The sequence below is a fragment of the Manacus candei genome, unplaced genomic scaffold (assembly GCF_025592945.1).
Source record: "Manacus candei isolate 608988 ecotype Guabito, Panama unplaced genomic scaffold, ASM2559294v1 h1tg000050l, whole genome shotgun sequence".
Taxonomy (NCBI): domain Eukaryota; kingdom Metazoa; phylum Chordata; class Aves; order Passeriformes; family Pipridae; genus Manacus; species Manacus candei.
This window is the reverse complement of record NW_026138098.1, coordinates 15,157,002-15,178,939: the sequence shown is the minus strand read 5'-3', so window position 1 is coordinate 15,178,939 and position 21,938 is coordinate 15,157,002. Positions and strand designations below refer to the sequence as shown.

At 61.5% G+C, this 21,938-nt stretch overlaps 3 protein-coding genes across 3 annotated transcripts; 1 reads left to right on the top strand and 2 right to left on the bottom strand.

The window, feature by feature from the left end:
- Positions 1–539: 539 nt before the first annotated feature.
- ENTPD7 (ectonucleoside triphosphate diphosphohydrolase 7) lies at positions 540–5,680 on the bottom strand. The gene is made up of 12 exons (XM_051801252.1): positions 5,613–5,680; positions 5,369–5,536; positions 5,081–5,286; positions 4,847–4,997; positions 4,377–4,480; positions 4,247–4,303; positions 3,702–3,850; positions 3,454–3,620; positions 2,368–2,692; positions 2,182–2,267; positions 1,903–2,064; positions 540–1,747 (listed from the first exon to the last, which is right to left on the bottom strand). Exons 1-12 carry the CDS (start codon positions 5,618–5,620, stop codon positions 1,519–1,521), a joined length of 1,812 nt encoding a protein of 603 aa, XP_051657212.1. The 5' UTR covers positions 5,621–5,680; the 3' UTR covers positions 540–1,518.
- Positions 5,681–6,275: 595 nt separating this feature from the next.
- On the top strand, positions 6,276–10,328 carry SLC25A28 (solute carrier family 25 member 28). The gene is made up of 4 exons (XM_051801239.1): positions 6,276–6,652; positions 6,748–6,976; positions 7,759–7,815; positions 9,226–10,328. Exons 1-4 carry the CDS (start codon positions 6,344–6,346, stop codon positions 9,741–9,743), a joined length of 1,113 nt encoding a protein of 370 aa, XP_051657199.1. The 5' UTR covers positions 6,276–6,343; the 3' UTR covers positions 9,744–10,328.
- An 8,220-nt stretch (positions 10,329–18,548) lies between these two features.
- NKX2-3 (NK2 homeobox 3) lies at positions 18,549–21,519 on the bottom strand. The gene is made up of 2 exons (XM_051799571.1): positions 21,009–21,519; positions 18,549–20,323 (listed from the first exon to the last, which is right to left on the bottom strand). The coding sequence occupies exons 1-2, from the start codon at positions 21,349–21,351 to the stop codon at positions 19,683–19,685; spliced, it is 984 nt and encodes a 327-aa protein (XP_051655531.1). The 5' UTR covers positions 21,352–21,519; the 3' UTR covers positions 18,549–19,682.
- Positions 21,520–21,938: the final 419 nt, after the last annotated feature.

Here is a 21,938-nt window from a genome sequence, read left to right as displayed (position 1 = left end):
GGGATCCTCAGCTGTTGAGCAGGAGGTTGGCAGCACACTGGTGCATGGAAAATTTTATCCTTGATGGCACCTGTGCACTCATGCTGTGGGACCAGGGTCACAAGTAGGCAACAGTATGTGCCAGAGGGAGAATCGGCTGTCTGCCCAGCCTCTCACAGTAGGCAGCCACGCTGGCTCCATCTCCATGCCTGTTCAGCAGCTGGAGCAGCTTAGTGGCCTCTTTGCCAGGCAGCTCTATGAGACTGGGGTGGGAAATAAGGTAAAAAACAGGGACCAATATCTTCCAGGAGCTCTGAGTGGGCAGGCTTTTCCTCTTAGGAGGAGGGCAGCAAAGGATGCTGTCTCCAAGGATCACAACAGTTTGGTTTGCAGAGCTCCCCATGCTGCTACCAGCTCAGCAGTCCTGCTCGGATAACAGGGAACAGGAAAGGAGTTCCATCATCCTGCCATGCCAGCACAGATGTGCAGCCCCCCAGCCACTCTACCAGTCAGGAGCAAGTGCTGCTGGGGAGCTGTTCCCTAGAAAACAAGACCAGTGCTGGATGGCTCAAGGGGGTTGTTTATTGCTACAGGAATGGGAACAGCTGAATTCAAGTAAAAAGTGACAAAGTTCATTGGACTATCAGTGGGCTCCAGCCCCAGGGGAGGAAGCCTTGTGCCTCTGTGCACAGCTACAGCCTGGACGTGTCCTGGGGCTCTGAGCTGGACTGGGGGTGGTTCTCCCGTGGGCAGGCCCAGCCTGCGCTCAGGGGGGACAGAACCACAGGTCCTCGCACTAGTGCCCAGTTAATGTGTGGGACTCCATGGGGCAGATGTGCCCTGGAGGGAATGTATGAAAGGAATGGCTGCCCACTGTGGTGGTGCCTTAGGAACCAATTGGTCACCCCTCAGGGCCAAGTCTGGGATGCTGGTAGGAGGATTGTCCTAGGAGGGTAAGACATGGCAAAGGGCACGATACCTTTTCAGGAATGCTCAGAGGGGCCAGGCTGGGCAGAGCAGCCTGGTGGAACTCATTCCTGATCACCTGGTTCCTGCAGTAACTTTGCTAGTGACTGCTGTTCTCCAGCCTGTGGGCTTGTCAGGGCCTGCAGAAGGGCCACCCCATGTGATGAACCACAGCACCTCACCAGGTTGCTCTGCAAACTAGTGGCTGAGTCATGGGGTGGCCCAGTGCTTCGGGCCACAGTCCTAGGTTGGCTGCCTCAGTGATAGCGTCCTGTTATCTGAGGGACCTGCCAGGGCTGCAGCCTTGAGCCCGCTGGCAGCAGAGGACTTTGCTCCACACCATATAGTGAGACACAGGCCAGAGGGCAAGGAATACAAAGATTAGGACTGGGGCAAGGTGGAGAGGAAAGCTCCAGCATCCATAGGTGCCTCAGCCCACAGGCTCTGTTTCTGATGTGGAGATGATGGAGTGCAGTTGAGATGGTCTTCAAGAAAGAGTCCAAGCCCTCGGAGCCCAGGTTGTCAGCCAGTCCTGGTTCTGCTGGTGCAACTGGATGGTGGGTACCACTGGTGTCATGGCACATTTCCCTGTCCCAGAGGCACCACCACCTTGTCCAGCCAGAGCAGGGTGTGCTGGGCCATGCGCAGCTGCCGGCGGTGGATGCGGCGCAGCCGCAGGAGGTAGAGGACGATGGCCAGTGCTACCACCAGGATGCAGGCAAAGAAGAGATAGTGGTTGTAGACAAAAGAGAGGCGCAGCCAGGAGGCATGTGCTTGCCGGATGCTCTCCTGACGGAGATCCCTGTGGAGAGAAACATCAGGACTGGCCAGGGTCCTGCCATGGTTTGTGCTGCCGCTCCCCCTTCTGGGGATGGCAAAGCCCTCACCTAGTGCAGTTACACCTACTCCTCCCCAACCACCCTTCCCTGCATGATGCCATCAGTGAACTGACAGTACCTGAGTGGCAGAAATCTTGTCTTGTAGAGGATGGCTCCCAGTGTCCACTGCACCTCCCGGTCGTACACCAGCTGGGCCGTGCGCAGGCTCGGGTAGTCCAGTGGGAACTGGAAGCCCTCGTGAAGGACTTGGTACATCCAGGCTGATTTGAAGCACTGATACCTGCAAGGCACAGCACACAGGAGCATCAGCCAGACATTGCCACCTGCACTAGTCCCTTACCACAGCAAAAGCCTCCCAGGAGGTCCAGCCATGGCATCCCCCAGCAAATCCATTTACTTCAGCCGGTGCTGGTCAGCATGTGCCGAGTAGAGGCCACCACGGAAACGCTGGGTCAGCACCTCCCACCGCTGGCTGCAGTACTCCTGCCACAAGGAGAAGGTGGGGTTCAGAGCAGAGAAACAACCCTCACTCCCAGTCCCAGGTACAGCAGCTTCCCAGCCCCTGGGCTGGGGCAGCACCCACCTGGGCAGCGGAGGTGAAGGTGGGGGCACTGTATTGACCCCCCAGGCGCAGCACGTCCTCGGTGCAGTAGAAGAACTCAGAGAAGCCATAAAACTCGCTGTTGCTGAAGTCAATGGGTGCTTTGTAGGCCCCCAGCAGGGAGTCCTGGCTGCTGTTGGACCCTGCCAGGAGGGGCTGCAGCAGCTTTGCACAGGCCTGCCAGTCCCCTCGTCCCCGCACGTACAGGGTTTGGCCACCCCTTGTCACCGTGTCCTCCAGTCCCACAGGTAGGCAGGGGTCCAGGAAGGGCATCTTGGGGCTCAGCCCTGTCTGCTGGCTGTGCAGGCTGGAAAACAGTCCAGAAAGGAACAGCAGTTGTCCAGGGGGTTCTATACTACCTCCCAAAAGCCTAGTCTAGCACTGTCCCACATCCAGATCCCCCTTACACCAGACCAGGCTGTGTCCCCTTGTATGCTGCAGTGCTGGCGCCTGCCCTGCCACCTCTTGCCAAGCTGAACTCGCCAGACCTGTCACGCTGACCTGCAGCTACATGCTCCAAGCACCTGTAGGGTGCAACAAGGCACAGCCCATCCCACCCAGCTCACAGGAATCTGTACCCCTGCATAGCCCCTGGGGATCTGGAGGCAGTTTGCTCCCGGCACCGGAGTACCTGGGCACCAAGCCTCTCCACCTCTGGCAACAGCTTCACGTAGTGCTCTTGGAAGGAAAGGAGAGACAGGAGACAGAGAGCTTGAGGTGGGGACGCAATGGAAAGATCTGCTGAGTGAATCTTTGCTGGAGAAGGAGGGAAAGTCAGAGCAGGAAAAGCCAAAAGCCACTAAAGGAGCCCCCCCCAGCCTGTTACCAGGAGAGAAGGAGGAAGGCAGGGAGCTGTGGCACTGCTAACGCCTGCCAGACTTGGAAAAGGGCAGCACCCATACACCCTGTGCCAGCCCAGGCACCTGCTGCTGCCAACGTGGCTGTGGGAGCTGTTATTGCCACAGGCAGCTTTTGAGACACACTCAGGGGGGAGAGGGCAGCATGAAGGAACCAGCACCTCATTTCACAATGCCCCAGCAGGGGCACCGCTAGGTGAGGCAGCAATACCGGTTGTGCACATAGGTTTGGTTCAGCACCAGCTCCTCGTAGCGCTGCCGGGCAAAATTGCCCCCAAAGCCCAGGAAGGTGTTGACGTAGACACGGTACACGTGGCCAGTGTGCTGCACATCACAGCCCAGGTTGAATTCTGCCAGCAAGCTCTTAGCAGCTTCCTCCTAGGGACGCAGAGAGGCCCTTGATCAGCGCAACCCAGGGAAGGCAGGGGCTGTCTTGGGGCCAACCAGGCACACACGCACCTGCTGAGGGGAGGAGACAGCTCCGGAGTCGGGCACCTCGTAGGCGATCTGCAGGGAGGCACCTCCCATGTCCAGGATCCCAACTGTTCGTTTCCGAACCAGGGACTTCCCCTGGTCCCCCAGCGCCACAGTGACCATTGCATCCTCCTCTGCAACCCACAGCAGCATGTCAGAGCAAGGCCTGGGGCAGTATCTCCTCCCTTCCACCATTACCGCCCACAGCTGCCGGGTCCTGGCACTCAGGACTGGCCACACCCTGGCTTTGAAGATTCCCCCAAGGCATCCACAGGTAGAAGCCACCACAGAAACACTATCACGAACCCTCTCTCCCTGGTTCTTCTCCCAAAATGCTGCAGATGGCCCTCTCACACAGTAACCTGTGACCAGGGCAAGGCTCCTCCAAGTCCCAGATCCATTTCACACATACGACTGGGGTCAGGCATTGCTGCCTTCTCCAGAGGTTGCTCTTAGCTCCAGCACTGAGGCAAAGTCCAGCAGGGCTCTGATCAGACCCTCCCAGCTGTTCTACAAGCAGCCAGACTCACCATCCTCGTGATCAAACCGTCCCAGGACAAAGTTGATGCCAATCCAAGCATAGACACCTGCACAAGATAGAAAATGTAATTATGACAATATACTAAAGAACACCAAGCAGTGCTCTGTGGTAGCTCCTACCTTCCTGTTTCCCTGAGATTACTTCTGCGTGTGATTTGGAGAAGAGGAAATCAAACTCCAGGGGCACGTTTCTCACCAAGTCCTCCAGGATTGCAGCTTGCTGCCTGCAAGGGCATGGGAAAGGAACAGATGCTAGGGGACCTTCACCAGTAAGGCTGGTGAACAGACAGCAGGGATCATCCAGCACTGAACCCCCTGTTCAGCCCCACAAGCCGTGCTGCTGCACCCAGCACGCTTTGGAGACAAGAAATACATCTATCTGTTTGAGACTCTCAGTAAAAAGCCTCTTCTCTCAACTCCCTCCCAGCATGCTCAGATCCTCCTTCTGCATCCCTCACTGCTTGCCCCAGCAACTTGCCCTTTCCTTTCTCAATTCCCCCCAGGATTTCCAATTTTCCCGAAGAGACAGCTGTTGGGGGTGAGAGATTCCAGGGTATCCCTGGCTCGCCTGACACGGGCCACAAACTCACCGCTCGGGCAGCAGCCGCATGCCCGCCGTGCACAGGATGTACAGCGGCGTTTCCTTGTGCTTCTGGGCCGGGACGTGGGCGGCCGCGAACCGGAGGAGCGGGCGCAGGTAGGGGGTGGCCCGCTCGGGGGCCGCCGCGGTCACGGAGATGCCTGTCCGGGGAAGGAGCTGTGAGAAACCCGCCCCGTCGGTGCGCAGGGGGCTCGGGCTGGGGAAACACAGCGGCGGCACCCACCCGGTTTAATCTTCTTGACGACGGGGCGGCTGCTCCTGTCCCTCATCTGCTTGATGTCCAGCAGGTCGTGCGGGTTCCCGTTGTGCGGGGGCCAGAAGTAGACGAAGACACGGGATCCGCTGCTCCCGCAGTCCACCACCACGCCGTAGTTAAGGGCCGAGTCCTCGGTGTCGGTGGCCGTCAGCTCCTCCGCCCGCGCCAGGTACCTGGGGCAGGGTGGCGGGGCCGCTCAGCACCGGCGGCTCAGCACCGGCGGCCCCGCTCCCCCGGCACCCCGGCCTCGCTCACCTCTCGTCCCGCCGGGCGCCGCGGGGCGGCGCGGCCCAGCGGCGGGGCACGGCGCCCGCCAGCAACAGCAAAAGCCCCAGGAGCAGGGCGAACCCCAGCGCCACCGGGCGCTGCCGCGGCCCCGGGCACGGTCCAGCCGAGCGCCACGACAGGCAGGAAACACCGATCCTGCAGGGCAGAGGCCACACCTCAGCACCGGGACCGCGCCGGCACCGGCCCTCCGGCGCGGCCCGGCCCCCCTCACCTGGCCATGTGCGCCCGCCGCCGCCCGCCCGCGCATCGCCGCTGGTGGCCCCGCCGCCGGCACCGGCGGACACGTCACCGCCGCCGCCGCCGCGCCCCGCCGGGCGGAGATCCGCCCACCGCCGCACGGGGACCAATCGGCGCCGCCGACCCCCGCCTCGGCCACGCCCGTGCGGCCCGGCGACCAATCGGATCGGGGAGAGACACGCCCCTTCCCCCCCAGGCTGGCGGGGCGGGGCCCGGCTTCGTCCTTGCTCCCGCACCCGACCTTCGCCGTGGGGCGTCACGCGGGGGCCCCCAGCCAATCACGGCCGCCCAAATAAACAGCACGCGCCGACGGCCGGAGCGGCGGGCCCACCGGCCAATGGCGGCTCTCGGGCCGGCCAAAGGTCGCGGGCCCGCCGGCCAATGGGCCGCGCGGCGGGGCGGGCCGCCAAGTTGGAGCGCCCAATGGGCCGCGCGGGCCAGCAGGGCGGGCAGTCCCGGCAGCCAACGGGCGGCGCGCTGGGGCGCGCCGGAGGGAGCGGCCAGCCAGTGGCGGCTCCCGGGCCGCGGCGGCGGCGGCCAATGAGCGCAGGGCGTTCGGGCTGTGCGCGGCGGGCCCAGCCAATGGGGGCGCTGCGAGGGCGGGCCCCGGGCGGTGGCGGCCAATGGGCGCGGAGCAGGGGCGGGGCGCTGCGGGAGGCGGTGTGGCCGGGCCGGGGCGGTGGCGGCGGCGGCGGCGGCGGCGCGATGGAGCTGGGGGCGGGAGCGGGGGCGGGCGCGGGCCCCGGCGCGCGGGGCGGCGCGGAGTCGGGCCGCGTCCTGCTGCTGCTCATGGGCAGTGGTGGCGGCGGCCCGGGCCGGGCGCGGCGAGGCGGCGCGGAGGCGGAGGTGGCGCCGGGTCCCGGTGCCGGCCCGGGGGGCCCCGAGCCGCGCTCCCCGCCCGCCCCCGACTACGAGGCGCTGCCGCAGGGCGCCGCCGTGTCCACGCACATGCTGGCGGGCGCCGTGGCGGGCGTCATGGAGCACTGTGTGATGTACCCCATCGACTGCGTCAAGGTGCCGGCGGCGCGGCGGGAGGGGCGGGGGCGGCGCGGCGGGTGCCCCGGGCAGGGTCTCAGGAGCCGCCCGGGCGGGCCCGCCCTGTGTTGCAGACGCGGATGCAGAGCCTGCAGCCGGAGCCCGCCGCCCGCTACCGGAACGTGCTGGAGGCCCTGTGGCGCATCGCCCGCACCGAGGGCGTCTGGCGGCCCATGCGGGGCCTGAACATCACGGCTACCGGCGCTGGGCCGGCGCACGCCCTCTACTTCGCTTGCTACGAAAAGTTAAAAAAGACGCTGAGCGACGTTATCCACGCGGGGGGCAATAGCCATGTGGCCAACGGTACCGGCCCCGCCACGCCGGGGGGGAGCGGGGCGGGAGCGGCAGGTGTGGCGGTCAGGCTCGGTCCCGGTGCGGGGTCGGGGTGCCGTGGTTGTCCTAAAGCCCTGTGCTCTCTCCAGCCGCGAGCCACAGCCGCACGGCGCCGGGCAGGGGAAGCACCGCTCCTGTGCCCGCTGGAGCTGCTGCCAGGTATCTGGCATGGAGCAGGTCGGTGGCCCTGGCCCAGGAGGATGGCGGTGGATGAGAGCTTCCTGCAGACAAGCCGGGACTGGCCATGGCCCCGTGGGTTGGCAGTGCCAGAGCTCGCCTCAGGAGTGCCACGTGGGTTTGGAACCTGTCTCGCCATGGTGCCCGTTCCATCTCAAGGAGCTGCCACAGTAGGGAGAGCATGGGGCTGAGGGGAGAGCAGGGCACGTTCTGCCCTTGGCAGGCACGTAGCAGAGTGCTATGTTGGGCTGCTCCTGCACGGGACATGGGGACACCATCCTAAGGGCCCCTGCCATCTGGTGGCATTGTCCTGTCCCTCAAGGAGTGGACCCAAGTGAGTCCCAGTCAGCCCACGGGACTTGACAGCCTGTCACAACCCTCTGCCTCTCCTGATCTCTCTCCGGGTGGGAACCACTGAGGACCAGCCTGCCTTTTGGAGGGGAGATGGAGGCTGCCTTCAGATCTCACCCTCTTTCAAGGGCCTCCTGTACTTTGGCAGGGGACTCGGGGCTGTGGTGGAGCCCCGGGGTCCCTCACCTTTCCCCCCCTCACATGTGGCAGTTCTTGTTTTGCAGGTGCAGCCGGGTGTGTAGCAACGTTGCTCCACGATGCAGCCATGAACCCTGCTGAAGGTAACGATGGTCCTGGCCTGCCAGGGAGGGGAGGAGCAGGGTCTGCCTGAGCCTCTGGGGTCCCCTCGGTGGCATGGAAGGTGCTTCTGTTGCTTTCCTGACTGCAAGGATCCTTTAGGGTCACGTGGGTCCTCTTAGGGATGCTAGTGGCTGCCTGTTATGGACAGGGTGGGTAGAAGAGATTAACTTGGAAGTGCAGCACACCCCAGCTTAGGAGGAGCTGGGAGGGAATGGGCCTTTCACCCAGGAGTTTGGCTGGGGACTGTTACCCGGAACAGGGAAGAAGTCAAGAGATGTGATCTGCACTGCTAAAGTCATTCCAAGTGTGTTGAAGCTGGGCACTGCTATGGTGAGAACTCTGGAAGACGTGGTACGGTTGTGGGCCTGTGTTCAAGAAGAAAATTAAAAGAATGGGATACAAAAACACGCTAGAGAGGTTGGGAGAAGGGAGATCTTGTGGAATGTCTGGAAGATGATGATTTTGTTGAGCCTGGTATGTATGAAAAAACAGAGTTTGCAATTTAAGTCTGTGAATGTGGTGGGAAAAGGAGGAATAATGAGGAAAGGCCAGTCATGAAGGTATTTTTTCCTCTTAAAATTGGAGAGCTTGCGACAGTTTAGGCTCTAGCTGATGTGGGCCCAGCAAGGCTCATGCCTGCCCACTGCATGGCTGGGACTTGAGGAGCAGGCAGCTGGCTGGCTAGACAGTTGTCATTCCTTCCCTGGAGCTTTTCTTGTCATGACTGTAGTAGTTTATAGTCACATCATTTTTATTTCCCTGTGGTCATGTTGAGATAGGGGGAGGCAGGACAGGGGCGGGCTCCGCTCTAGGCTTCCCTGTCCTGCTCTTGGATGTATGGGGGGGGTTGGCATCTGAATTTTGCCCTGGAGTGGCAGCGTTTCGGCAGTGGCTGCAAACAGTTCCTGGCTGGTGAGCTCTGTGATGTGCTGTGGTTATTCTGGGCTTCAGTGGGGGTGGCTGGGGAGGGACAGTATTATCCAGATAGAGAGCTGTCTGGAATATAAAAGGACTGAATGCAGAGCAGGTTCTTCAGACGGCATGGTAGTTCTGCTGCCGTGAATGAGCAGTTGCTCAGGAGTGAGGCTGGATCTGGAGTGTAACTGACGGGATATCGAGATGTTCCCTGGGGCTATGGCAGCTGCAGGGTTTGAAGGTGGTGATGTCTGTCTGACAGGGAAGCTTCAGCAGATCTAAATGGCTGGAGTCCTGTCTGGGGACACCCGGCGCTGCTGGTTCAAGTTGTCTGTCATTAGCTCTTAGGCCCGCATGACCAAACTCCAGGCATTTGGAGGGGAAGCCTGGCTTCATGTTTACCCTTCTCTTTTCTCTTCCCCTCCATGCCTGGGTCCTGGCTGCTGCTGCTGCTGGCTACCACTTTATGTCCCAAGTGGTCAAGCAGAGGATGCAGATGTACAACTCGCCTTACCAGCGTGTGATGGACTGTGTGCGGGCTGTGTGGCGCAACGAAGGGGCCGGAGCTTTCTACCGCAGCTACACCACCCAGCTCACCATGAACATCCCCTTCCAAGCCATTCACTTCATGACCTACGAGTTCTTGCAAGAGCAGCTCAACCCCCACAGACAGTACAACCCAGGCTCTCACGTGGTCTCTGGAGCCTGTGCGGGGGCTGTCGCTGCCGCTGCCACTACGCCTTTGGACGTTTGCAAAACACTGCTCAACACCCAGGAGTCCTTGGCCCTGAGCTCCAACATCAGCGGACACATCACAGGCATGGCTAATGCCTTCAGGACGGTGTACCAAGTGGGCGGTGTGACCGCCTACTTCAGAGGGGTCCAGGCCAGAGTCATTTATCAGATGCCCTCGACAGCGATTGCCTGGTCCGTGTATGAGTTCTTCAAATACATCCTCACCAAGCGCCAGGAGGAGCGTCGGGCTGGGAAGTGAGCCAGAGCCAAATGCTGTTCCAGACCTGCCTCACATCCCCCTCCTGGTTTGTCTTCTGACCCCTCTCCCTTTCAGTTTGGTTTGTGTTGAAGAGAGGGGGCAGTGAAGCCCTTTGGGGTTTAGCGATGCCGTTTTTTCCCTGTGACTGTTGCAGCTCTGCTCAGGCTGCACAGCTTGCTCTCTCCCAGGGTCCTCCACGACACCCTGCTGGGAGCTGCAGCCCAGGTCACATTCCCTCGCACTTTGGTGGAGCTGTGCTCCTGTCCTTCCCTTAACCACAATGTCTCACACAAAGCTCACCCCTCTTCGGAGGGGAAGGTGAATGTCCTGCCTGGCTTCTGGCAGGGCCAAGCTGAGCTCGCAGTTGCCAAGGAGGAGGTGATGGCGGATGCTGGGGGCTTCGTCTGGCCTTTGGCTGAAGCGAAGTGTAAGCCTTGGCCGTTGTCTTGTAGCACGCACACGTGATGCTGACTGCCGCAGTGGTGGTGGTGGTGGGTGAGGGGGAGGATGGCACTTGAGGAGGGAGCCTGTAGGTTTGTTTTTGTTCCTGCTCTTGACACCTCCAATAAAAACAGTTCTGCTCTATCCTCATGTCCCATTCTTACTCCGGCATGGCCCAGCTCCTGGCACTGTGGCTTTCTGACTGTGCCTGGTGCTGAGTGAGCTCTTTTGATGAATGCCAAAGCGGGGAGGGAAGTGGGGTCTGGAGGTGGTGGTGGGAGAAGGGGATCTGCCTAGCCCAGTCACCCTGGCAGCGTGCAGGGATGACGGTGTTGCCTATCCCATTTGGCTCATGATCCGTCACCTGCTGCTGGTGTGGGTTGTGACTCCACGGGGGAAGCTGAGGTTTATGCTCCTCAGCCAGGTAGTCCCACACCCTCAGTCTGAGTAGGAGTCCTCAGGATGCTTCCAAACTGCTCCGAATGGAGCTGGTGGCAGGAGGGTCCTGAGTTGTGTGTGTCAGGAACAGCACGGGAATTTGGTGCTGAGTGATGGTGGAGGGTTTTCTGCACCTCATATAGGAGATTCGGGGCTTAGCAGCCCTTTTACCCACTCATTTTGAGTAATTAAACTAGTTTGATGCTTGATGAGCATCTTAAAATTCTATCAGCGCACTTGCTCAAAGTGCTAGTATTTTTTCCAATCTAATGGTAATTAGAAGAATAACTTGGTTTTCTAACGTGTTGTTAGTTGTCTTGTTACTAATTTATTTTAGGGTCCCACCCAACTCTGGAGCTGTGAGCTATCCTCACTCTGTTGTGTGCCGAGCATTAAAGCATTGCCTCATTGTGCTGACCTGCCCAGAGCAGAGCTCTGGGTTTCTTGAACAGGGTGCTCGTGGGTGATGCCTGACTCTCCCAAGGTGCATGCAGGAGTGGCATGTGTCACCCAGTGCCATGCCCAGAATAACTCCCTGGAGGAAATGCATTCACGGCCATGGTATGTGCAGCTGGTGGGTGTCCGGGTTGGCTTAGACCTGCTCCAGAGGGTCTGCTGGCCTGACCTGCACATAGGGCTGCTGGAGTGGGTTATGGTGAGGACAAAGAGGGGTTTTCTGCAGCTAGAAAAGCTCCTGGGTGAGCAAGGGGGATGCACAGCCCTCAGGGCCATTGGGCTCTATCACTGCTGGGGGACTGGAGGGCAGGGACCCCTGCACTGCAGGGCTGGATGTTGGCACCCTGCCCAAGCCCCTGCCCAGCACAGGATCCCCCTTTCCCTTACACATCTCTCATGCCCTGGTTCCTGAAGGTGGTGAGGAAAGCTGAGTGACCTCCTGTGGGATTTTTGATGGCTGCCTGGCCATCTGGGTGCCCCTGGCACAGAGCAGCCACAAGCACTGTTCTGCAGCCCTGCTCCACCTGGGCTGTGTGCTGTGCCCATCCTCTGCTCCCTGGCATGGGCTGCAGGCTCTGGTCCCTGTTTTTTCTGCACAAGCAGAAGAATGAGAAACTCCTTAAAGACACAAAATCCACGGGAGGTTAAGAAGTTCAAATTTTCCCACTGTTTCAGGAGCTGGGGCTTTAAAGAAATAGTCTGAGTATTACAAGATTTGGCAGCCCTGCATCTCCTCCGCCCAAGAGTGAGAAGCAGAGATGGCTGGGAGAGACCAGGGCAGGATTAGCTGGGTGGGCAGGGCATGAGACAGGACTTTGCAGAAGATGGGTATGACTGGTCTCTGCCAGGACGCGTCTCTCTGCCCAGGAGCTGAAAGCTGTTGGCAGCAGAGCTGCAGCTTTGCCTTGAGCCTTCACCGTGCACTGGGGCAATGACAAACCCCGTGGAGGGAAAGGCATAAATGGACTGGGGCTGGAGGAAGATTCACACTATTAAATCCATCAGCTGCTGGAAGAGGCTCTATAAATGTCAGCGGGTAAAAGCATGATTGAAAGTGTCTCCAGGATGTTTCCTGGAACTGCCCACAGAAGTGCTGGGGGAAGGAGTGAGACCCCCAGGAATGGGGAGATAAATCAGCACAGCATAGAGATGCTGCGATGTGAGTCATTGGCCTTAAGCAGTCCCCTGGCAGGGGCATGGCCTTTCTGGTCTCCTGGCACTTTGCCAGCTTATCCAGCAGCATCTGGGTGTCCCCAGTGCAGGCAGCAGCAGCCCTGCGGTGAATGGGACTGCCTGTGATGGGTTTGGCCTGCAGGGAGAGCAGAGCTGCCACGGGGATTCCCAGATATCCCTTGGGCTAGGCCACAACAGACAGGAAAAATCCCCTCTCCTGTCTGCCACCCTCTGAGCAGAATCTCTGCCACAGACCCCTGGCCGTGGCAGCATGCAGCTGCTCCCTGGCTCTGCCAGGGTGGGGATGTTCCCTTGCCTCATGGCCTGATTCCTCTGGCACCTTTCACATGATGAGATGCCTGGAGATAACAGAGCTATTGGCTGGTTCAGCTATGGCTGCTGCCTTTCCAAGGCCTGCTAATACCTCGGTGTAGCTGTGCTGCTCTGGGGCTGTCCTATGGCCTCTTAGGTATTTGGCTGCACTTCGAGTGAGATCCCTCCTACAGCCTCTTCTGAGTAAAGAGACTATTTTTGGCTTTCCAGCAAGGAAGCTATGCTCAGCCCGGCAGAGTTTTGGAGACAATCCCTTTTCCTTTCACTTCCCTGCAGGATCCCCAGCCACATCCACCGTGGGCAGGGATGTGCTGCCTTGCCTTCCTGTGTCCAACTGCCCTTCGAGCCCTGTCCTGCCACTGGTGTTGGTGTCGGGTGAGTCCTGCAGCCCCCAAGCAGGCAGAGCATGGCAGCACTGCTGGCCTGGCCCTGCTCCGGGTGAGAGATCCGGGACTGCCGCAGCTGTGCTGTGGCACAAGTCCAAACTATTTCAGGCAGCCTGAGGTTACAGTGCCAGGAGCAGCTCAGGAGCCCCTGGCTGCCTCCCTGGGGTAACTGGAGATGACTGCACTCCTGCAGGTTAAGGGCAGAGCTAGGGTGAGGAAAGCTGGGGAGGGTTCATCTTCCCCAGAGAAGGAAGGGGATATCCCTCCAGTGTGTCTGCCTCGTACTTTCAGCTGGGGGCCAGTGGGCTCCTGAGCTGCTCCTGTCTTGAAGACCCCACACAGGGCACTGGGGTCCCAGCCCTCAGGGACTTTTGGCAGCCCGGTTTGGGAGCAGGTGGGGGCAAAGGCACTGCCCTGTCAAACCACATCCCTGCCCTGTCTCTGCTGGTACCCTGGACTGTCTGGAGCTTTCCTGCCCCCCATCCCCTCTGCACTGGATGCCTGACAGCTCTGTTCAGTGGGAAGATGTGGCTGGAGCTCATGGAGAGCAGAGAGGTGGGCTCTCAACCCACCCTGGCTCTGGGATTCCTCAGGACTCTGTCAAACCCCAATAAAGTTGTACAAGTTCTCATGACCTCACGGCCTTACAGCAGTGGTAAATGTGAGCGCTGGGGCTGCCTGGAAACAGAGCAGATATTGCCTCTGGTGGGTCTGGGAAACCCTCTTCTGACCCACGTTGCTGCTCAGGTTAAACTGTGGAGAGACAATTCCTGGCTGAGCTGGTCCCAGCCTGCCTGGCTCAGTTCGAGCATGGCCTGAAAGGCTATTTCCCTTTATAGGCAGGGAATATAGCCTGAAAGGTGAAGCTGAGGCTGAAAGCCTGCTTTCTTGGCTGTAAAGAACCACTAGAGGAATCAATCCCCTGAGCTGGGACGACTCTTGACATGTCTGTTTTGATGGGGAGATATTGGTAATACCCATACTTAGTGCAGGGTTATGTGTTGAAGTCCTCCAACAAGGGGCTGCAAAGTGGCCCTGGGAAGATACTGCCTGAATGAAGCTGGGGTGTGAGAAGATGGCATGTCATGTTGGGAAGGTGACAGAGGTGGGAGAAGAGCTGCTCCTGGGCTAGATGGGGGTGGCAGCAAGGGTTACTCTCCCAAGTGTCTTCATATAGGTGAGGACAGCAGGGACAGCTCAGACATGCTGTGACACTACAGCCTGCTCTGGGATCATTCTCAAAAGCAGCTGAAGCAGAGGTTGTTCCAGGAGATTGTGGGAGGGGGCTCTGGCCTTAACCTCCTTGACCTAGCATGCCTCCAGATATTGCACTGGTGGCCAGCATTAGCCCCAGAGAAACCCTGCAATGCACCCCAGGACACTATGGCATTTGGACTGACATAAGAGCCTCCTGGTAGGGCACAGACCAACCACGTTTGTCATGGCTAGGTGGGTGCCAGGAGAAATGCAAATCCAAGCAGCCTTCCTCTCTGTCCCTGGCACCTTTGGGTGCCCATTAGACCTGAGCAGTTTGGAGCCTGGAGCATTGCCAGGGGCTATAAAAAAGGTAGGGAATTGGGCCAAAACTGGGCTGTGTCTTCATGTGGGACACAGCTCCCTCTGGTGAGGACACAGCTGTGACAGGCACCAGGTGCTGGACGCCACAGCCATCATATGGTCAAGAACTTGCAGAACATTAGCTGGAAGCTGTGGGCAGTGCCAGGGCATCAGAAGGTTTAGAGGGGCTCCTGGCACTAGGTGAATTGCACCACTTTGGGACAGAGAAGATAATCAGAGCTGGAAATTTGCTGGGCATCTCACAGAGACACACTGGATGCTTGTGCTCAGCTAAAAGAACGCAGTGCAAAGCATTGCTCCTGGAAAGGGGCCTGCATGGTGGCTAGAGGCTGGCAGGGGACACCAGCCTTGTCTCCAGCTCTCCCACTGCACCCATGCAGTAGGGGCAGGTGGGTGCTTGCTTTTGCTGAGTGCACAAGCCCCGGTGGTGCTGCCCGGTGCAGCAGTGCTCCTGCGCGGATCTGGAGACCCTCAGCTCCTGCTGGGCTCTGCCGTGGGGAGACACTAGTCTGTCCAGAGCCCACACAACCAGCCCAGCATTCACGATGTCCAGTCTGTCCCACTGCTGTTCCCAGCGGGGAGGCAAGACCCTACCTGGATGCTCTGCAGCCCTCCAAGCCTTGCAGGGGGACTCGGGCACCCCCGAACCGAGCCAGCATAAGCCGCGGAGCCCCCGCGGAGTGAGATGGCGAGGACAGAGGGGTGCCTGTCGCTCCCTGTCCCCTGCCGCTGGCCGATAGATGGCGGTGGCGTATCTCGCTTGGGGACAGGCCCCGGAGCAGTTGTCCCTGCTGGCAGCCCAGGGGACCTGAGGATTCCAGGCAGCACTTCGGGACCCCGCTGGCCCCGGCACCGCCTGCCTGCAGCAGCCTTGGGCGCGGAGAAGGGTCGTCCCTGGGGAAATGCCTGTGGGTTTTACTGCCTAGGCGGGGGATGGTGGCATGATGCAACCGGGAAGGGCTCTGGCAGGCCACAAGGGCAGCTCTGACCTTCAGCAGCACTCTGCTCTGAAGGGGACAAAGATGCAGGCCCCCTCTCCAGAGGGATCATCTGGATCCCTTGTGGGATTAGAGTGGATCCCTCGTGGCATACCTGGATCTCTCATGGCAGCACTGTGCCCAGTCTCACCGTTTCAGGGAGAAGGAATGGCTAAAACATGCGAGTCCCATCACCCCACTTAGTCAGGTGTAGTTACTTTTCGATGCAGTGATTCATCGAAGGAAGGGAGGTAGGTCCCTGGCCCTCGTGCTGGCAGACAAGTAGTGTGAGAAAGCCTCTCTGGAGGCTCCATAGCACAGGTACAGTATTTTAATTTAATTACCTGATCCATGGCTGGCCACAGCCTTCTTGGCGCTGGAGAGTGCTTGTGTGACAATATCATATCGCCATTGCCAGGAGGAGCTTCCAGCATCTCTGAGACCTCTTAGCTCTGCAGAGCCCCGGTGGCCAAGCAGCCTTGGCAGCTCCCAGCTCAAGGCATGGAGTGGCTGCAGTGGGAAGCTCTGCAGAGCAGGAGCTGCCACTCCAAAATCATCCAAAATAGAGGGGCAAGAGCTGGGCACCACCCCAGCACACAGCTGGGTCCCCAGGTTCCCAGGCCCAAGGCAGCAGGAGGTGGCTGTGTCCGGGTTGAAGTAGATGGGACCAGAACTCAGCGAGGTCTGCCCAGGTCCGTGGGCAGCCTGGCCAGCCTCTCTGAGAGCACCCATCTCCCTCTGTGCCCAGGTGAGCTCCTTGCTGATGGCAACGAGTGGTGAAGAGAGAAGGATGAAGGATATGAGGGGGAGGGATGACCTCAGCAGCAGGGAGGGAGAAATGGAAAAAGATGACAGGAAGGAGAGGAAACCAGAGCATATCTGTGGTGCTGCGGAAGGAACAGCACTGCTCCTGTGTGATCCTGAGCATGATGGAAAGGCCTCAGAAAACCAGGCAGAACTGGGGTTTGGATCAAGCCTCCCCAGGAACCACTGGACAGAGACAAGTTCTGCTCATGGGCTCCTCCTTGGCCAGGACACTTGAATGAAAAACACAACTGGTGAAAAACACAACTGGAGCCTGTGCACAGAGTGGGTCTGAGGCTTGGGAGTTAAAGCCTAGCTACCCCAAGAGTCCCTCCTTTCCTTTAAGTTAGTGCACTGTCTTAGAAACCTCATCCCTCTTGGAAATCAATTGGCAACTTCCATCTTGATTCCCAAACAGCAGTAAACCCCCCAATCAACCAGGAAGAAATACACACCCTCTGCCCCTTGGTCATGGTCCTCCCCATCTCTTCCTCCCTGAAGTCCCTCTGCTATGCCACCATCACAGGATGGGACCATGTTGAAGGAATTTCCACCAGGGATTTCCTGGTGCCTCTCACCCCATGAGCAGCATCCCACTTTGCCCCAGGGTGTGGGGCATGTTACAGGCGGGCATTGTCTCCAGCACAGCCACACAGCAACTTCCCTCCATTGTGTCTCCTCTCCCTGGGCAGCCTGTCCAATCTGCGATCTCCCACCATCTCCCTCCCACTGACCTCCACCAGCTGTTCCTCCTCTTTGGAGCACTTCATTTCTGCCGCCTTACTCCAGGTCCTCCAGTACCGCTGGCTATTTGTGCCACTTCGTACTCCCCATCAGCTCAGGGGCTCTGGGTGAGGCTCTGCAGAGGGGTCCCTCCCACTTAGCCCTTGCCCTTCCCCCAGTCTGAGCTGGTGGGACAGCTGGGATCTGTCCCAGGAATGGGGCTCACTATGGTGGACATCTAGAAACTTCCACTGCCATGCCACATCAGCCTGCAGTCAGGCCTCCCAGCATCCCCCAGCTGGGCACTGTTCCAGCTCTGCACAGGGAGAACAGGACTAGGGTTGTGACCAGGCACAAGTGGAGTGAGCACAATACTGACCTCACAGCTATGGCAATAACAGATACTGTTGGTGCTGGATAATGCTGGTACTGCCCAGCATCGCCTCTTGCTACATAGTTGTGGGGTCTCTGTGTGCCCCTTCCCTTTGCCTAACTACCCATACTCTAGAGACTGTGACTACACACATGGGCAGCATGTCCCACACCAGGGCTCTGGTCTCATCCTGAGCCTCTGCGTGCTGCTGAGATGCACTGAATTTCTAACCAGCTGCCAAATACTTTGAGATGATGTGTTAAGCTGGGAACTCCTCTCCAACACCCTGATTTTGGAGGAGCTTCTATTGTGGTTGCAGTTCCTCTGACTTGCACACCAAGGCATGAATTCACATGGGTCCCTTATCTTTATAGACAACAGTCTGGCAGAACATGGAGGAAAATGCAACTCTTTCCTATGGCAGAGACAAATCTCCTCAGCCTGACTGCTGCTGCAAAGAGAGCGCATTACCTTTGTTCTTGGCTATCCTGTTTCTACCCACGAGACCACAAGGCCCTAACCACTCATCTCCTAAAGCCAAGAGTGGGGCCTGGGCTTCCTCTCCTGTGACACCTTACTGCCATCCAGCAAACAATCAGCTGGGCGTGCCGCATCCTCTCCCAGCGCCGGCCCCGCGGAGCCTGCCGGCCTCGGGGTGGCTCGTGGGACAGCGGGGTGCCGTGCCGAGACGGGCTCCGGGGCCTGCTGGTTGCCCACTCTGTCCCTGCAGTGCTGCACTGGAAAGAATTTCTCCGGTTCCCGTCAAACAGCAACCCCCAAGGGTGCACGTCCAGACTGAATGGTGGGAATGTGCACCATAAACCCGGGTTTAGTAGCGTGAACCGTCGTTACCTGCAGCCTCTGCGAGGCAGCCTGGTCCTCTGCTCGTGGCAGAGGGACTGTCACACAACACACAGGGGGAGGTCAAGGGGACGTCACGGTGGGCAGCTCTGGGTAACAGGAGTAGCATATTGAGCCCCGGGTCTGCAGTCGTGCCGGCGGCTTCAAGAAGGTTCCGCTGGAAACACCTCTGGAGATCCAGCGTCGCCGCCGGGCAGATGTGCGGGACGGCACGGGAGAGCTCCCGGCGCCCCTGGTCCCCGCTGCCGCCCGCGGTGAGCCAGACGGGGCTCTGCGGGTGTCCGACCCTCCCCAACGGCCTCCGGCCCCGGCGGCGGGGCTCGGTGGGACCCGCACGGCACAGGCGGAGCCGCGGCAGCGGGGCCGCGACCGCCCCGAGAGCGCCGCGGCAGCGACGACGGGACGGGCCGGCTCGGGACGGGGCAGGCGGGTGGGCGACCCCGCGGCCGGTCCCGCGGGGCTCGGGGGCCTCGGCCGCCCCCTCCCCCTGCAATCGAGCGAAATGGCTGAACATGTAGCAATAATGCCCCGGCATTCAGACTGCCCGGCCCGGCCGGCCTTAATCAGCGGCCCGCGGACCCCCCTCCTCTTCCCCTGCGCTCCCAGAAAGGGGAACAAAACCTAGCACGTTTCTGCAGCCCCCGCGCATAAAGCGCCGGGCCTGGGCCTCAGTGGGGGGCAAAGCGGCCCGTCAATCTCGGCGCCGGGGCCCCTTTGTCCCTCGCCTCCCTGCCACACCTTTTGTTCCCGAATCCAATAAGCGCCTATTCCCGCTACCTTCCTCGGCGGCTCCTTTCAGCGCCGGCCCGGCGGCCACAATGGGCCCGGCTCTGAGCTGCACGGCCCCATTCAGCGCCCTTGGCACGCTCACAAGCCGGTCGGGCCGCCCTGCCCCGTGGGCACGACGCGGCGACCGTCCCGCCACCGGGCACCGACTGGTGGGCGAAGGAGGATCGGGTGGCGAATATTGCACCTGGTTTATTGACTGACTGGGCGAGCTGGCGCTGGCAGTGACCGATACAAAGTAGATAGAGGGGCCGCGGCACCACCGGGCCCCGCCGTCGGCTTTTTACAAGCAAAGCTGCTCCGCTAGTGCGGCACGATCGGCTCCGGCCCGCCCGGCTCGGCCGTCCGGCCGTCCGTCCCGGCGGCTCCGCGGTGCGGCATCGCTTCGCTGCGGGCTCGGGAGGACCCGTCCTGCCGCGCCGCTCCGCTCCGTCCGTCGCCGGCCCCGCACCGATGCCCGCGGGAGTGCCGGGGTGCCGCTGCGCCGTCCCGCCGCCGCCTCCGGTCCAGGGTGCGCGGCGCGCAGCCGGGCTGCGGTGCGGGTGATAACGGGGCCCCGGAGCCGCTAGGCCGTCCTGTCGGTCCGCTCCCGACCCTCAGTGCGTGCGGGCTACCAGGCCCGAATGCCCTGCAGTGCTCCCTGGCCGCAGGACGGCCCCGCCGCCGCCTGGTGCAGCGGCTGGCCGCCGCCGCTGAAGCCCCCCAGGCCGCCCACGTTCACGAAGGGGCCGGCGGCCGCCGCCGGGCTGCAGGCGGCTTGCATGGAGGCGCCGCCGGTGCCTGCCGGGTAGGTGCAGCCGTAGCCGGGGTTGTAGGAGGCGGCGTTGCCATAGCCGTAGGCGGGGAAGCCATTGTAGGAGTAGGGCCCGTTGTACGCCGAGCTGTAGCCCTGCGACCCACCGAGGCACGGCTTGCCGTCGCGGACCAGCACGGGCACGGCCACCCTGCGCGGCGGCGGCGGGGCCGCGGGGCCGCCCAGCTCCAGCGACTTGTCCTGGCGCTGCCGCTTGCACTTGTAGCGCCGGTTTTGGAACCAGATCTTCACCTGCGTGGAGGTGAGCTTCAGGCTGCTGGCCAGGTGCTCCCGCTCGGGCGCTGACAGGTAACGCTGCTGCTTGAACCGACGCTCCAGCTCGAAGACCTGAGCCTGAGAGAAGAGGACGCGCGGCTTCCTCCGGCTCCGCTGCTTCGGCCTCTCTGCCTCCTCCGTTTTCTCCGTCGCGTCCAGCGGCTTCTTCAGTACGCAGCTCTCTGCACGGGGGAGCACAGGTCACGACTGCGCCTCGCAGACGCCGGGCGCTCGCTGCGCCCGCCGGGCCCCACCCGCGGGCGAGAGCTCCGCGCCGCGCCCCGGCCGACCCCGAGCCGCTACGCGCCCGTCGGGGCACCGCCGTGCGAGTGAGGAGGCAGTCCCGGGACCGGTCGCCTCCGACACCACCTGCGTTTGCGAGGGCCCGATTTGGGCGGCAGGGCCGGGCACGTCCCCTCCGGGGCGGCTGCCACGTTACTGCTGCGGCACCTCAAGGTGAGCCCCGGGGACGCGCCGCGCACGGCGCCGGGCACCTGCTCCGCCGCCGGGCCTCGCCGCAGCGGGTGCGCGTTGGGCCCAACCCGCCCCGGTCCTCCCTCCCCACTACCAAAACTGCGGGGCGCGGGCCTGATCCGGCAGCTCCGGATCGGGGCCTTGCGGAGGCTCTTCCCGCAGTGGCACTACCCAGGGAGGTGGCGAGCCGGGCGCGGAGGAGGGCAGTGGCAGCCCCGCGACGGGCCGGTCCCGGCTCGACACGGCCAGGGGACGTGGACCGGTCTGCAGCGCCAGGACCGGGGCTTCGCGGTGCGATGCCCAGAGAGTTGGGAATTCACCACGGCGAGCTAGCGCGGGCCCGTCCCGGCGGGGCGGTGCAGTGTGGGGGAGCGCGGCGGAGCCGATACTCACTTGGGTCGCGGACCGCGGGGTCCAGCTCTTCTCCCGGGCCGGGAGCCTCGCAGGAGCCACGCAGCACAGCGTGAACGTAGTTGTCGGCAGAGATCCGCGCGTCCGCCTGGCTGCCGGGCGCTGCCATAGGGCTCAGGTAGGAGAGCTTCTCCTCCTCCTCTTCCTCCTCGCCGTCGGAGAAGCGGGGGCCGTCGGCGGCCGCCAGCAGGCAGGCGGCGGGGTGGAAGTGGTGCTCCAGGTGGTGCGGGAGCTGGGCCCCATAGTGTGGGTCCTGCTGCTGCTCCAGGTTGAGGATATCTTTGACAGAAAAAGGTGTGGAGGTGACGGGGCTCGGTAACATCATCGGGGCAGCGCAAGCGGCCAGGCAGTCCCGCGGGCCCGGCAGCGATCGGGAGGCTGCTCGGCGGGGAGCGCCGCTCCCGGTGCGGGGGGAGCGGGCAGCGCCGAGAGACGAAGGGCCGCGCCTGCTCCTGTCTAAGTTGCCTCCATTAGCTCGGCGCTGGGGGTCTGCGTTTTGTTACAGCTTCTGCAGGGACAGCCAAGGGCTCGGGAGCCTCCTCTGCCCCGGGCCGGCACGTCACGGCAAGGAGGGGCCGGGGGCGGCCTCGCCATTGGAGGGAGGGGGAGGCAGAGCCGGCCCCCTGCCCGGCTCCGGCCGCCCGGCCAGAAATAGCAATGTATTAAGGCTGCACTCGGGGAGGCCGGTTCCCCGCAGAGCGCCCCGCCGGCCCGGCACCCACCCGGCGGGCGCGGGGACGGTGCGTCGGGGTCGGGGTTCCCGCAGAGAGCCGCGGCCGCCGCGCCCCCCAGTGCTAAGCACGTGTAGGTAGGTAGGGACCCCCGCCCCGGCGCGCCCCGCTGGCCCCTGCTCGCACACGGTTCTGTCCGGTGCCGGGAAGGGCCGACCTCTCCGGCCCACCAGCACGGCCG

Excerpts from the sequence above, each read along its gene's own strand:
- ENTPD7 (XM_051801252.1), bottom strand. Across the intron at positions 3,851-4,246 it reads ACGGTTTGATCACGAGGATG|AGGAGGATGCAATGGTCACT; the intron begins GTGAGTCTGGCT and ends TGTGGGTTGCAG. Across the intron at positions 2,268-2,367 it reads CCTTCACCTCCGCTGCCCAG|GAGTACTGCAGCCAGCGGTG; the intron begins GTGGGTGCTGCC and ends TCCTTGTGGCAG.
- SLC25A28 (XM_051801239.1), top strand. The coding sequence starts at position 6,344 with ATGGAGCTGGGGGCGGGAGCGGGGGCGGGCGCGGGCCCCGGCGCGCGG. Across the intron at positions 6,977-7,758 it reads CAATAGCCATGTGGCCAACG|GTGCAGCCGGGTGTGTAGCA; the intron begins GTACCGGCCCCG and ends CTTGTTTTGCAG. Across the intron at positions 7,816-9,225 it reads AGCCATGAACCCTGCTGAAG|TGGTCAAGCAGAGGATGCAG; the intron begins GTAACGATGGTC and ends TTATGTCCCAAG.
- NKX2-3 (XM_051799571.1), bottom strand. The coding sequence starts at position 21,351 with ATGATGTTACCGAGCCCCGTCACCTCCACACCTTTTTCTGTCAAAGAT. Across the intron at positions 20,324-21,008 it reads CCCCGCGGTCCGCGACCCAA|AGAGCTGCGTACTGAAGAAG; the intron begins GTGAGTATCGGC and ends TCCCCCGTGCAG.